Genomic DNA, 13943 nt, shown 5'->3' with positions numbered 1-13943 from the left:
ACAATACATTACAATACATTACGTTACATTACAATTCATTACGTTACTTTACAATACATTACATTACAATACATTACGTTACATTACAATACATTACAATTCATTACGTTACTTTACAATACATTACAATACAATACAAACTCAATAAAGCTTGTAGACATAGGCTAGTACAATTCAAGACAGACACACACAGTACCTTAATGCTTTCATACACTCAACTTCTCACAGTCAAATACATAATGTAATCTAACCTTCTTTTTCTCTCTTCCCCCGCTCTTTCCCCCTCTCCAGCTGTGCTCACTGTGCGCCCATGCAGGCAGGCCGAACCCGCTGCCCGTAGAAGCGGACGCAACAAGAAGACCAAGTCCAAGTGGGTAAAACAGAACGAGTCCCATAGGAAGAGACAGCAGCAGCCCCGACCCCACCTCCTCTATCAGGGCCTCAACCAGACTTCCTGGTCCCCCTCCAACTCCTCCCAGTCCACCTTGCCGCCCCTGGCCTACCCCAACATAGTGCCAGCCTTCCCTCTCCAGGTCTACCCCGGGGTGGGCACCATGGCTGGAACCATGCCTACCAGCCCTGAGAATTCAATGCCAGGCTTCGGCGACAGTCAGTGCAACCAGGATCCCCAGTGCCCGGCACCAAACATCCAGCACTCCCCCTTCTCTACTCCCATGGTGACCCCTGTGGTGGCTCTGGTTCTCCCCAACTACATGTTCCCTCAAATGGGGAGCGGGGCTCCAGGACAGCAGCCTTTTTACCAGGTCGAGACGGCAGGCTACTCCTCCCAGCCACAGCCCTTCCTCCCACAGACATCCCTCACCTTCCCTGCCCAGGGTCCCTTCCTGGCACAGCCGCAGCCTTTCCCCCTACAGACATCTCTTCCCTTCCCACCACAGTCATCCTCCACCATCCAGGCCCAGTTCCCGGGCCAGAACCCTTTAGTCCCCCAGACAGGCTTCCCAATTCCCACCCAGCCTTTCTCTTCCATGGCCATGGAGCCCCCCAAGCCTTCTGGGGAAACCACCCAGTCTCGGGGCTCCACACCTGGGTCCATGGATGGCAGGGACCAAGTGCCCTCCCCTCCAGTGTTCCAGTCACCATGCAGCTCACCCCTGCAGCTCAACTTATTGCAGCTGGAGGAGACACCATGCTCCCTGCAGAGGCAGCACAGCATGGTGGTAGCGCCCTCCAGTGGTGCTCCCCCGGGGAATAACACCTTCCGCGATAAGAGAAGGAGTGTGGTCTGCCAAGCCATGGAGAAGATCACGCTTCTGCAGGTAGGACATAACCCTGTTCGTTGTCTGTCCCCCTACTGTCTTCTCTTTCTTTAGCTTTTTGCCTCTCTCCCTCCCCTGTTTCTATTTTCTATCGTTTTATCCAACCACCTGTCCTACAATCTAAGCTAGATGCCCTCAACGCACACAAATTATCAAGGAACCCACCAGGTACAACCCTAAATCCGTCAACATGGTTACCCTTATAGATATTATACTGACCAACTTGCCCTCCCTCCAAATACACCTCTGCTGTTTTCAATCAGGATCTCAGCGATCACTGCCTCACTGCCTGCATCCACTATGGGTCCGCGGTCAAACAACCTCCACTCATTACTGTCAAACGCTCCCTAAAACACTTCAGCGAGCAGGCCTTTCTAATCGACCTGGTCCGGGCATCCTGGAAGGATATTGACCTCATCCCGTCAGTAGAGGATGCCTGGTGGTTCTTTAAAAGCAATTTCCTTAACATCTTAAAAAATGTAGAACTAAGAACAGATATAGCCCTTGGTTCACTCCAGACCTGACTGCCCGAGACCAGCACAAAAACATCCTGTGGCCGATTGCACTAGCATCGAATAGTCCCCGCGATATGCAACTTTTCAGGGAAGTCAGGAACCAATACACACAGTCAGTTAGGAAAGCAAAAGATAGCGTTTTCCAACAGAAATTTGCATCCTGTAGCTCTAACTCCAAAAGGTTTTGGAACACCGTAAAGTCCATGGAGAATAAGAGCACCTCCTCCCAGCTGGCCACTGCACTGAGGCTAGCAAACACTGTCATCACCGATAAATCCACGATAATCGAGAATTTCAATAAGCATTTCTCTACGGCTGGCCATGCTTTCCTCCTGGCTATCCCAACCCCGGCCAACAGCTCCGCACCCCTCGCAGCTACTTGCCCAAGCCTCCCCAGCTTCTCCTTCACCCAAATCCAGATAGCAGATGTTCTGAAAGATCTGCCAAACCTGGACCCGTACAGATCAGCTTGGCTAAACAATCTGGACCCTCTCTTTCTAAAATGATCCACTGCCGTTGTTGCAACCCCTATTACCAGTCTGTTCAACCTCTCTTTTGTATCGTCTGAGATCCCTGAAGATTGGAAAGCTGCCGCGGTCATCCCCCTCTTCAAAGTGGGTGACAGTCTCGACCCAAACTGTTACAGACCTATGTCCATCCTGCCCTGCCTTTCTAAAGTCTTCGAAAGTTATCAAACAGATCACTGACCATTTAGAATCCCACCGTACCTTCTCCGCTGTGCAATCCGGTTTCCGAGCTGGTCACGGGTGCACCTCAACCACGCTCAAGGTACTAAATGATATCATAAATGAAGACAGTGCTGTGCAGCTGTATTCATTGACCTGGCTAAAAGGCTTTCGACTATGTCAATCACCGTATAAATATCGGCAGACTCAACAGCCTTGGTTTCTCGAATGACTACCTCACCTGGTTCACCAACTACTTCTCAGATAGAGTTCAGTATGTCAAATCGGAGGGCCTGTTGTCCGGACCTCTGGGGGTACCACAATGTTCAATTATCGGGCTGACTCTTTTTTCTTGTATATATCAACGATGTCGCTCTTGCTGTGGGTGATTCCCTGATCCACCTCTACGCAAATGACACCATTCTGTATACATCTGGCCCTGCTTTGGACACTGTGTTAACAAACCTCCAGACAAGCTTCAATGCCATACAACACTCCTTCTGTGGCCTCCAACTTCTCTTAAATGCTAGTTAAACTCAATGCATGCTCTTTAACCAATCGCTGCCCCCCCCTCCCCTCAACTAGCATCAGTACTCTGGACGGTTCTGACAAGTACAAATACCTAGGTGTCTGGCTAGACTGTAAACTCTCCTTCCAGACTCATATTAAACATCTCCAATCCAAAATCGGCCTCCTATTTCACAACAAAGCCTCCTTCACTCACGTTGCCAAACATACCCTCGTAAAACTGACTATCCTACCTGTCCTCGACTTTGGCGATGTCATTTACAAAATAGCCCCCAACACTCTACTCAGCAAACTGGATGCAGTCTACCACAGTGCCATCCCACCACTGCGACCTGTCTGCTCTCGTCAGCTGGCCCTCGCTACATATTCGTCGCCAGACCCACTGGCTCCAGGTCATCTATACATTTTTGCTAGGTAAAGCTCCGTCTTATCTCAGCTCACTGGTTACCATAGCAACACCCACCCGTAGCATGCGCTCCAGCAGGTATATCTCACTGGTCATCCCCAAAGCCAACACCTCCTTAGGCCGCCTTTCCTTCCAGTTCTCTGCTGCGAATGACTGGAACAAATTGCAAAAATAGCTGTTGGAGTTGGAGTTGGAGACATATCTCCCTCACTAACTTTAAGCATCAGCTATCTGAGCAGCTTACCGATCGCTGCACCTATACACAGCCCATCTGTAAATAGCCCATCCAATCTACCTACCTCATCCCCATATTGTTTTTATTTACTTTTTTTGCTCTTTTGCACACCAGTATTTCTACTTGCACATCATCATCTGCTCATCTATCACTCCAGTGTTAATGTGCTAAATTGTAATTACTTCGCTACTATGGCCTATTTATTGCCTTACCTCCTTACTCCATTTGCACACTCTGTACATAGACTTTTTCTATTGTGTTATTGACTGTACGCTTGTTTATTCCATGTGTAACTCTGTGTTGTTGTTTGTGTCGCACTACTTTCCTTTATCTTGGCCAGGTTGCAGTTGTAAATGAGAACAAATGGCCTACCTGGTTAAATAAAGATGAAATAAAAACATTGTAATAAAAAATAACAAAGTGGGTGTGAGGTTATAATGTAATGTAATGCAGTAATGTTGAGATTCCCCAGAATCGCAGCAACACTACGAAAGTGTTGTTTTTAGCCTGGAGGTGTTAGGATTAGGATGTATAAAAGGCGGCTTAATCTGTAAGGTATTAAGTCAATCCTAAATTGTCTTCAGCTGGCAGCCAAGTGGCGGTCCGGCACATAGGCTATAGATTCATTTGACATTTTCCTCAATATTTTAAGAATGCTTTTACTGTGATATGATGTTATAGTTTCACCAATTCTTTTGGTCTGAAAAGGAGGCTGGAGTACGACTTTAAAGGCACAAACTATAGTTTTTAAACATATTTTGACATCAAAATCGGTCAAACAGTGGAAACATGCCAAGGGTGTTCAAGGGATACTTCAGTATTTTTTGGCATTGAGGCCCTTTATCTGCTGCGACAGAGTCAGACGAACTCATGGATACCATTTTTATGTCTCTATGTCCAGTATGAAGGAAGTTAGAAGTAGTTTTAGCCAATGTTAACTAGCGTTAGCACAATGACTGGAAGTCTATATTAACATGGGCTCGCGAAACTACCTCTACCTTCCTTCATACTGGACACAGAAAAAGAAAAATGGTATTCATCTGACTCTGGGGAAGTAGATAAAGAGCCTCATTGCCAAAATCATGAAGTATCCCTTTAATCAAAATGGTCAATAATGAATTAAAATGGTATTCATCTGACTCTGGGGAAGTAGATAAAGGGCCTCAATGACAAAATCCGGAAGTATCCCTTTAATCAAAATGGTCAATAATGAATTAAAATGGTAGTTATCTGACTCTGGGGAAGTAGATAAAGGGCCTCATTGCCAAAATCCTGAAGTATCCCTTTAAATCCCAACTCTGTCTGCTCTGCAGGTTGATGTTTATTGTTATGAATGTTGCCCTTGAGGCAGAGCTGAGAAATTTCCGCTAGATGGGCCAGCTGCAAGTCAAAATCGGCTGTATCGTAAAAATTCATTCGAAAAAAGATGACTTTTGGCAGAAAGGTAAATCAAATTTTGCCAACGTGTCAGGAGAAGTATGACTGGATTGGTGTGGCTTCACTAAACTTCCAGTTCCTCCATTGTTAAAATGCACAAAAGAAAACTTCCCGTAGTTACTGTAAAACGGGTCTCTGTTGGATTAATATTTCAGGACAATACGGTTGAGGTGCCTCTCAGATCATGATATTAAAGGAGCGGAGTAGCAAGAAAGAAAGGATGGGACTGATTAAAGAAAAAAGAGACCAATACGACTTGAGTGGACCTTCTGTTTGTTGACCTTTCCTTTGACCTCTGTCTTGCAGGTGAATTCGCCAGGCGACGGTAATCCTAGCGACATGCTTGACATCCGGCTCCATTCAGACTCTCACTCAGCCACGTCAGGGTCCCTGGGTTCAAGGTCTAATGACTGTGGAACCTCAGCTAGAACGTCTAACAGTGGAAGGTCTAATAATAGCAGGACTTCGGGATGTAGAAAGTCAGCTAGTGGAACGTCAACTAGTGGTGTATCTGGCAATGGCACAGGTCTGTACACACACCTACCCTAGACCTTTTGTACGTTTGTAAGACATTTGTTCCTATCCCAGTCACTTCCACTGTACCAAACGTAACTCCTGTAACCGTATTGAGGGGTTTTTCCCATCTAAAACTGTAAAACCTATTATTAAGCATATTTTCTGAACAAGACTGGCAGGGACAATAACAAACATATGACAGAAGGACATGGCAGCAAGACATTACATTCAACCATTTGCTGCTTCATGTATAAAGCACTTGAGACTAGAGCTCTGGTGATTCAAAAGTAAAATATCCTAACTCTGTTTTGTTATTCTCCCCCTCAAGTATGCAGCAGCCACACCAGCAAAAAGATCAGAAACTACTTTGGCAGCGTGGATTCCTCCCGGAACAGCAGCCAGAAGGTCAAAGGGCACTCCACCGGCTGCGATAGTGGGAGAAGCAGTAGTGTCATGGAGGTGCGGCCAATGGAGATGGAGCAGGGCCAACATGACAAGTATGTACTGCAGGACCCGCTGTGTTTGGTCACCCCCAACACTGACAACAAGGTCATGTTGACCTATCAGGGTTCCTGAGTGGCGCAGCGGTCTGAGGCACTGCATCTCAGTAGTAGAGGCATCACTACAGACCCTGGTTTGATTCCAGGCCGTATCACAACCAGCAATGATTGGGAGTCACATAGGGCAGCGCACAATTGGCCCAGCGTCGTCCGGGTTAGGGTTTGGCCGGGGTAGGCCATCATTGTAAATAAGAATTTGTTCTTAACTGACTTGCCTACTTAAAAAAAGGTTAAATAAATAATAATAAAAAATCTGATGCCCTCGCGGTGAGTTGGAGGAGACAGGAGAGAGGCAGCTCGCAATGTGCCCTGGAGTAAGAGAAAGTTGTCTGTGGATGCAGATCTGGGGTCAGTTTGGGATTTGGGATGGGGGAGGATAAACTGATCCTAGATCTGTGACTACAGGCAACTTCTACCCAGGGCATGATGAGTGGCTGTGAATGCTGGGGTTTTAAATATTTGTTGGATATTTTTTGGGAGGCCATAAGAAAATGTTTAGATGGGACACGGCACTCTAGACCTTTGGGAAATAATTTCCTAGTACATTGCACTGTACACCCTTGTTGTTTCCCACTCCCTTCCCATATTCACCTGGCATGCTGAATTAGAATTGACCATTTGTGTTAAAAGCTTTGCTAATATTAAAGTAAAATTGCAATTCTGACTTATGTCCACCAGATGGGGCTTTCACACAAAGACCCACAGTTGTTAGACAAGGTGGATTGAGAAATGTGTGGTTTCTTAAACTCTCCAGGTACCAGACACCCAATCTAGTTAACCATGAAGATCAATTATATCAAATTGTCATCTGATACCCATGTCTCCCTCATACCAAATACACATTTTTCAACCACTAACCAGACCTACCTTTCCTGACACCCTAATGCCCAATGCCCAATTACCTGTATGTCCAATAGTATTCTTACTGTTTGAGTATCTTTTCCCTGGTGACATAGGTCCCATGGTTCAGAATACTGAGTGTGTCTGTCCCTTGGCCTACTCAGGGGCATCGAGAGGTTGCTCAGAGAGGACAGAGAGAGGCTGCGTGGGATGCAGAAGAGTCAGCCGTGCTTCACTGGGGAGCAGCAGAGGGAACTGGTAGAGGTCTACCCCTGGATGAGGAGTGGAGGGCTGCCCAAGGTCATGGACGTCAAGGTGAGCTCTCTCTTTCTCTTTACGGCTCTCTCACTCTATTGCTTTCTCTTTTAACGCTCTCTCACTCTATTGCTTTCTCTTTTAACGCTCTATTGCTTTCTCTTTTAACGCTCTCTCGCTCTATTGCTTTCTCTTTTAACGCTCTCTCGCTCTATTGCTTTCTCTTTTAACGCTCTCTCGCTCTATTGCTTTCTCTTTTAACGCTCTCTCGCTCTATTGCTTTCTCTTTTAACGCTCTCTCGCTCTATTGCTTTCTCTTTTAACGCTCTCTCGCTCTATTGCTTTCTCTTTTAACGCTCTCTCGCTCTATTGCTTTCTCTTTTAACGCTCTCTCGCTCTATTGCTTTCTCTTTTAACGCTCTCTCGCTCTATTGCTTTCTCTTTTAACGCTCTCTCGCTCTATTGCTTTCTCTTTTAACGCTCTCTCTCTTTCCTCCCTCTCTCTTTTTCACAATCACTCTCTCTTCCTTTCTTTTTCTCTTTCTCCTTCTTTCACTCTCTCTTACTCTCTCTCTCTTATACCATGGGCAGTCATTCACGTTTGTCAAAAGCAAGTCTAACATTAACTAACAGAAATGTGTGTGTGTGTTGTTGTTTTGTTTAGGCCTGTGTGTGCTTTGAGGAGGATGCTCCAGAGGCAGTGATGTCTGAGGAGCAGCCTGACCTAGACATGGGAGACACAGGGACTGAGACAGGCGAGGTCAGCCCCTCCAGGAAGCCCGGCGAGGAGCCCTTAAACACAGACACCTGCCCTTGTCCCTCTTCTGGCCTTGGATCATCATAGCCACATCCACACCCTGAATCCACCCATCGCTGTTGATTGTAACATCAGCACTTCCTCCCAAGACTCGTTCTCAAGCGACATCAATTATTGACCGGGTCCCACCCTCAGACCAACAGCTGTCCCTGACCAGGGAATTACCATATTGGACTATCTAGTACTGCATGTGTCCTGCTGGTGGTACACACCTTTTCTACAACCAGCTAAACCGTATGGAAACTCTGCTACAGCCTGAGAGACCAACGGCCCACCTGGTCAATTCATTTTCTGTGTGTGAATGTGTGAGAGAGAGAAAAAGAAGATGAGATTGAGGTTAGGCAGGTAGCCTAGCGGTGGGCAGCTAGCCTAGCACTCGGCCAGTAACCGAAGGTCGCTGGTTTGTATCGGCGAGCCGAATGGGTGAAAAAGCTATCGAGGTGCCTTTGAGCAAGGCACTTAACCCTAATTCCTTTTGTAAGTCACTCTGGATACGAGTGTCTGCTAAATTACTAAAATGTCAACTCGGTGAGTTCCAGTGTGTGCAAAACACTGTTTTTTCAATTCCATCCATCTCTTTTCCTGTGTTGTATCACTGATTAAAAGTAATGCTTTCACTGAAGTTTAAGACTTATAGTCTTGTTTTTGTGTTGATGGTAGCCAAGAATATGTAGTGGACTTGCTGTTTTTCAACTGTCTCTCAATATGAGAAAAATATATATAATTTGAAGCATCGGTAAATGGTTGGTGAAATGTTTTTTACCCCCAATGGTTTCAAAGAGATACTCTATTTTTATACCAGAGAATAATATCTGCTAGGAAAGCATATGTACAGGATATGTGTTTCTATGTTCTGAGTCTCACAATATAAATATAGGAAGAAACCAGCATAAGAGAACTGGGACCAATATACATGTGTTTACGGTGTGTTTACTGACATATTCAATCACTCCCTATCTCAGTCTGTTGTCCCCACATGCTTCAAGATGGCCACCATTGTTCCTGTACCCAAGAAGGCAAAGATAACTGAACTAAATGACTACCACCCCGTAGCACTCACTTCTGTCATCATGAAGTGCTTTGAAAGACTAGTCAATGATCACCTCCACCTCACCGGCCACGCTAGACCCACTTCAGTTTGTATACCGCCCCAACAGGTCCACAGATGATGCAATAGCCATCGCACTGCACACTGCCCTATCCCATCTGGACAAGAGGAATACCTATGTAAGAATGCTGATCATTGACAACAGCTCAGCATTCAACACCATAGTACCCTCCAAGCTCATCATTAAGCTGGAGGTCCTGGGTCTCAACCCCGGCCTGTGCAATTGGGTCCTGGACTTTCTGATGGGCCGCCCCCAGGTGGTGAAGGTAGGAAACAACATCTCCACCTCGCTGACCCTCAACACTGGGGCCCCAAAAGGGTGCGTGCTCAGCCCCCTCCTGTACTCCCTGTTCACCCACAATTGCGTGGCCATGCACACCTCCAACACAATCATCAAGTTTGCAGACGACACAACAGTAGTGGGCTTGATTACCAACAATAACTAGACAGCCTACAGGGAGGAGGTGAGGGCACTCGGAGTGTGGTGTCAGGAAAACAACCTCTCACTCAACGTCAACAAAACAAAGGAGATGATCATGGACTTCAGGAAACAGCAGAGTGTGCACCTCCCTATCCACATCGAAGGGACAGCAGTGGAGAAGGTGGAAAGTTTTAAGTTCCTCGGCGTACACATCAACGACAAACTGAAATGGTCCACCCAGACAGACAGTGTGGTGAAAAAGGTGCAACAGTGCCTCTTCAACCTCTTCAAACTCAGGAGGCTGAAGAAATTTTGCTTGTCACCCAAAACCCTGACTAATTTTTACAGATCCACAATCGAGAGCATCCTGTCGGGCTGTATCACAGCCTGGTACGGCAACTGCTCCTTCCTCAACAGCAAGGCTCTCCAGAGGGTGGTGTGGTCTGCACAACGCATCACCGGGGGCAAACTACCTGCCCTCCTTGACACCTACAACACCCAATGTCACAGGAAGGCAAAAAAGATCATCAAAGACAACAACCACCCAAGCCACTCCCTGTTCACACCGCTACCATCCAGAAGGCAGGGTCAGTACAGGTGCATCAAAGCTGGGACCGAGAGAATGAAGAACAGCTTCTATCTCAAGGCCATCAGACTGCTAAACAGCAATCACTAACTCAGAGGCTGCTGCCTACATTGAGACCCAATCACTGGCCACTTTAACAAATGGATCACTAGTCACTTTAAACAATGCCACTTTAAATAATGCAACTTGAATAATGTTTACACATATCTTACATTACTCATGTCATATGTATATTCTGTATGTTATACCATCTATTGCACCTTGCCTATGTCGTTCGGCCATCGCTCATCAATATATTTATATGTACATATTCTCATTTACCCCTTTCAAATTTGTGTGTATTAAGTAGTTGTTGGGGATTGTTAGATCACTTGTTAGATATTACTGCACTGTCGGAACCAGTAGCACAAGCATTTTGCCACACTCGCATTAACATCTGCTAACCATGTGTATGTGACCAATACAATTTGATTTGATTTGATAATGTGTTTGTTTTTGAAACGTTTAATTTACAGGGTTCATAGTACAGCGTATTGGCTGACTAAAGAGTACAGTTGGTAGGGGAGGCTTATAGAGAAGATGTTTTTTGTTCACCATTTTCTTTCTAGCCTGTGACTGATGGTTTGACCAAGCTTTGAGGAAAGAGTGTCCTATAACACTGTTCCAGGATCAGCTTTCCCAAACACAAAGCATCCTGTTATAAGCTATCAGGCTTGCTGGCCTTGAAACAGTGTTTAAGAGCACACGGTAGTAGCAACACTTTCTGCATTGTAATATGGCTGGGATAGTTATTGGGTCTAAGCATTTGTCAGGACTCCTCCTTTGTCTAATTTTTTAAATATTTATTTTATTTTAAGCACTGGAAACACACATTGTCTACCTGCATTTTTCCTAATGATTTCTTTACAATGGGTCTTGTATGTCTCTGTATTTCTGTATTTCTTGTGTTGTTGGATAGTCACTTTAAAAAGTGTAAACACATTGGCTGTGTTAATGTGTTAATGTTTCGAAAAAAAAGTCAAACATTTTAACATTTAAATATATTTACGCTTCTAGCCTACTCTTTATGAAAACACAATAATCTGACATAAATGTAATAAAATCAAGTTGGTAACATACATTTATTTCATGACATATGTTAGGATACCTTTTTCGTGTTTGTGTGTATTCAGGATAAGGCTATTGTGGAAATACTTTCAGTGAAAATACGATCAATATTGAAGGATATCCTAGCAAGTTCTCCTTCTGATGTCAACAGCTCCTAAAGCTTTAGACCAAAGAGACATTTTCATGTTTTTCCCGAGATCAATTCATTGCAATTCTTAAGTGATTTCAGTTCTTAATTAATTAGGTTAATTTCGGTAGATGGTGTAATGGACCATTAATGGCACGTTCTTTAATTTGGGAGGACCTGAATGACTTGAGCGGTTACAGAAAATGGACCGTTGGTGAAATGATTGGCCATATGCTCACTTCACTAACTGTTCGAATTGAATGGCAGTGTGGCATTTCAAAATAGGCCTATCAGCCAAAATAGGGCTATTAACCACCGCATGTTAGTTATTCCACCTTTTCCTGCAGTATAGAACATTTAATTCCGATTTGCCTAAAAATCGGTTTGTTTCTTAAGTCCTTTGTTTTAATGAAGTCTTTTTAGTCATTTATTTTTATGTTAAATAACTTGTAGAAAATATACTTTATAACACTATCATGAAGTATTATGTCTCTTTATAACACTATCATGAAGTATTATGTCTAACACTATCATGAAGTATTATGTCTATAACACTATCATGAAGTATTATGTCTATAACACTATCATGAAGTATTATGTCTCTTTATGACACTATCATGAAGTATTATGTCTCTTTATGACACTATCATGAAGTATTATGTCTCTTTATAACACTATCATGAAGTATTATGTCTATTTGTAAGTCGCTCTGGATAAGAGCGTCTGCTAAATGACTTAAATGTAATGTAAATGAGAGGGTCAAATAAAATCCTAATGCTCGCGACCAAAAGCCCATGGCTAGATGTTATCAGTGGAAACTGGACAGGAAGGCAGACAGACAGTGAGAGAGTTGGAAAAATTTTGCACGGCTTTTAGTAGCTTGGATCAAAGCGGCCACGGTCATTCACATGCCTCGCCGTTCGCACCTCTCCCAATTTGATGATCAGGTGTGAATCTGGACAGTTTCCCTCCTGCGGTGATGGTCACCTCTGGGGTTCCGCTAATCTGGAGTCGGCTACATCGTAAACTGACAACAAACAGTCTGTGAATGTCTCCTAATAATATGGATTTCAGGTAGAGAATTAATATAACATTCATACAATTCATTATAGTCACCTTGGCTAGGCTATATGTTATAGAGAAGGTGTTGGATTGTTGATGTGTGTTATTTAAACGCTAGCTAGGGTACTCTTGCAAATGAGCCATATAACTCACTGAACGTTGCGTATAGGCTAATGAAATGGCATTATAACTTATCTTTAGGCTTTTTTTCACATCATGCATGAATATGTATTCGATTATACAATGAGAAGAACAATTATCATTGGAATAACGAAATAGTCTTTAGAAAAACATATTGTTTATCGTCTGTGGTTTGGAAAACTAAGAGAGGAATAACAGGGTCTTAACATGTTTATGTTGGTGGGAGTTGAGACGTTGCTAGTATATGGAGGTGTCAGAAGTGACACTTGGGGACATCAGAGAAACTTCTAAGGTGCCACTAGGTCGTCCACTGAACCCGAGGAGAAGCGCTTTCATATTCAGTGTAGGTATCTGTGGTGGGCTGTTCGGGGTTTGTTGAGATCTTTCATGCTCAAACAGTATACTTCTTCAAAGATTACAACACATGTGCTAGTGCTTTCTACTTTTGACTGAACGGGAGGTCATATTATCTGAGGTCATATTATCAAAGATGGTGGATGAATAAAGATGTCTTACTTGGAGTCTCGGTCGTTAACCGTTGGGGAAAGAAGGTCACAGTTCTGGTCTTCTTCAGGGTGGCTCTCTGTGTCTGGTCTGCTTAGTTCATTGTCTGGATATGAACCAGAAATAAATAGGGAGTGGGATGGCTCACTTTACGTTTCTTATATTACCCCACACAACCTCACGGTGAACTAACATCTCATGATATTGACATCTCCTTGGCATATTTCAAGGAATCAAAGCTGTCAGAATATCAATGAAGGCCCAGCCATCAAATGAACCATCTGTCAGATCTCACACTGCATTGTAGAGAAGCCCCAAGGCAGACATTCTCACCTCATAATGGCCCACTGGCCCAGCTGTGCTAAAATAGGACTCAATTAAAACTTCCAAGCCTACCTTCACACACAAATGGCATACAAATGTTAATGTATGATTCAGATCTTAAAAACAATGCTACCAGTGTAAAGCTGAAATGTGATTACTGTGGAATGACTGTTTGAGTTTAGCAGGCAATAATTTTTGCCATTTCTGCTCCCTGTTTTAGAAGTGTGCTATGCAGTAGACTTCCTTGAATGGATCGATAGTCCATTACTTTGTGTTCAATTCTTCACAGCTAAGTACACTAAACAAAAATATAAACGCAACATGTCAAGTGTTGGTCCCATATTTTATGAGCTGATATAAAAAATCCCTTAAAGTTTCTATAAGAACAAAATCTTATTTCTCTAAAATGTTGTGCAGAAATATGTTTACATTCCTGTTAGTGAGCATTTCTCCTTTGCCAAGAAAATCCATCCATCTGACAGGTGTGG

The 13943-nt window shown here is 44.0% G+C and overlaps 1 protein-coding gene across 3 annotated transcripts in view; it reads left to right on the top strand.

Moving 5' to 3' along the window:
• LOC115103159 (period circadian protein homolog 2-like) overlaps window positions 1–8697 on the top strand; it is a 36196-nt gene extending 27499 nt beyond the window's left edge. For 2 of the 3 annotated variants that reach the window (XM_065005803.1, XM_065005802.1), the window contains exons 16-20: window positions 292–1280; window positions 5394–5613; window positions 5932–6100; window positions 7168–7318; window positions 7923–8697. In XM_065005803.1, the coding sequence (XP_064861875.1) occupies window positions 292–1280; window positions 5394–5613; window positions 5932–6100; window positions 7168–7318; window positions 7923–8102 (1709 nt within the window). In that variant the 3' untranslated portion in view covers window positions 8103–8697. Of the gene's footprint in view, window positions 1–291; window positions 1281–5393; window positions 5614–5931; window positions 6101–7119; window positions 7319–7922 lie in introns of those variants that run through there. The other variant, XM_065005804.1, reaches the window with a different exon arrangement.
• The last annotated feature ends 5246 nt before the right edge of the window (window positions 8698–13943 follow it).

This window comes from Oncorhynchus nerka, linkage group LG20 (genome assembly GCF_034236695.1).
Source record: "Oncorhynchus nerka isolate Pitt River linkage group LG20, Oner_Uvic_2.0, whole genome shotgun sequence".
NCBI lineage: Eukaryota > Metazoa > Chordata > Actinopteri > Salmoniformes > Salmonidae > Oncorhynchus > Oncorhynchus nerka.
This window is presented reverse-complemented; position numbering and strand designations above follow the sequence as displayed.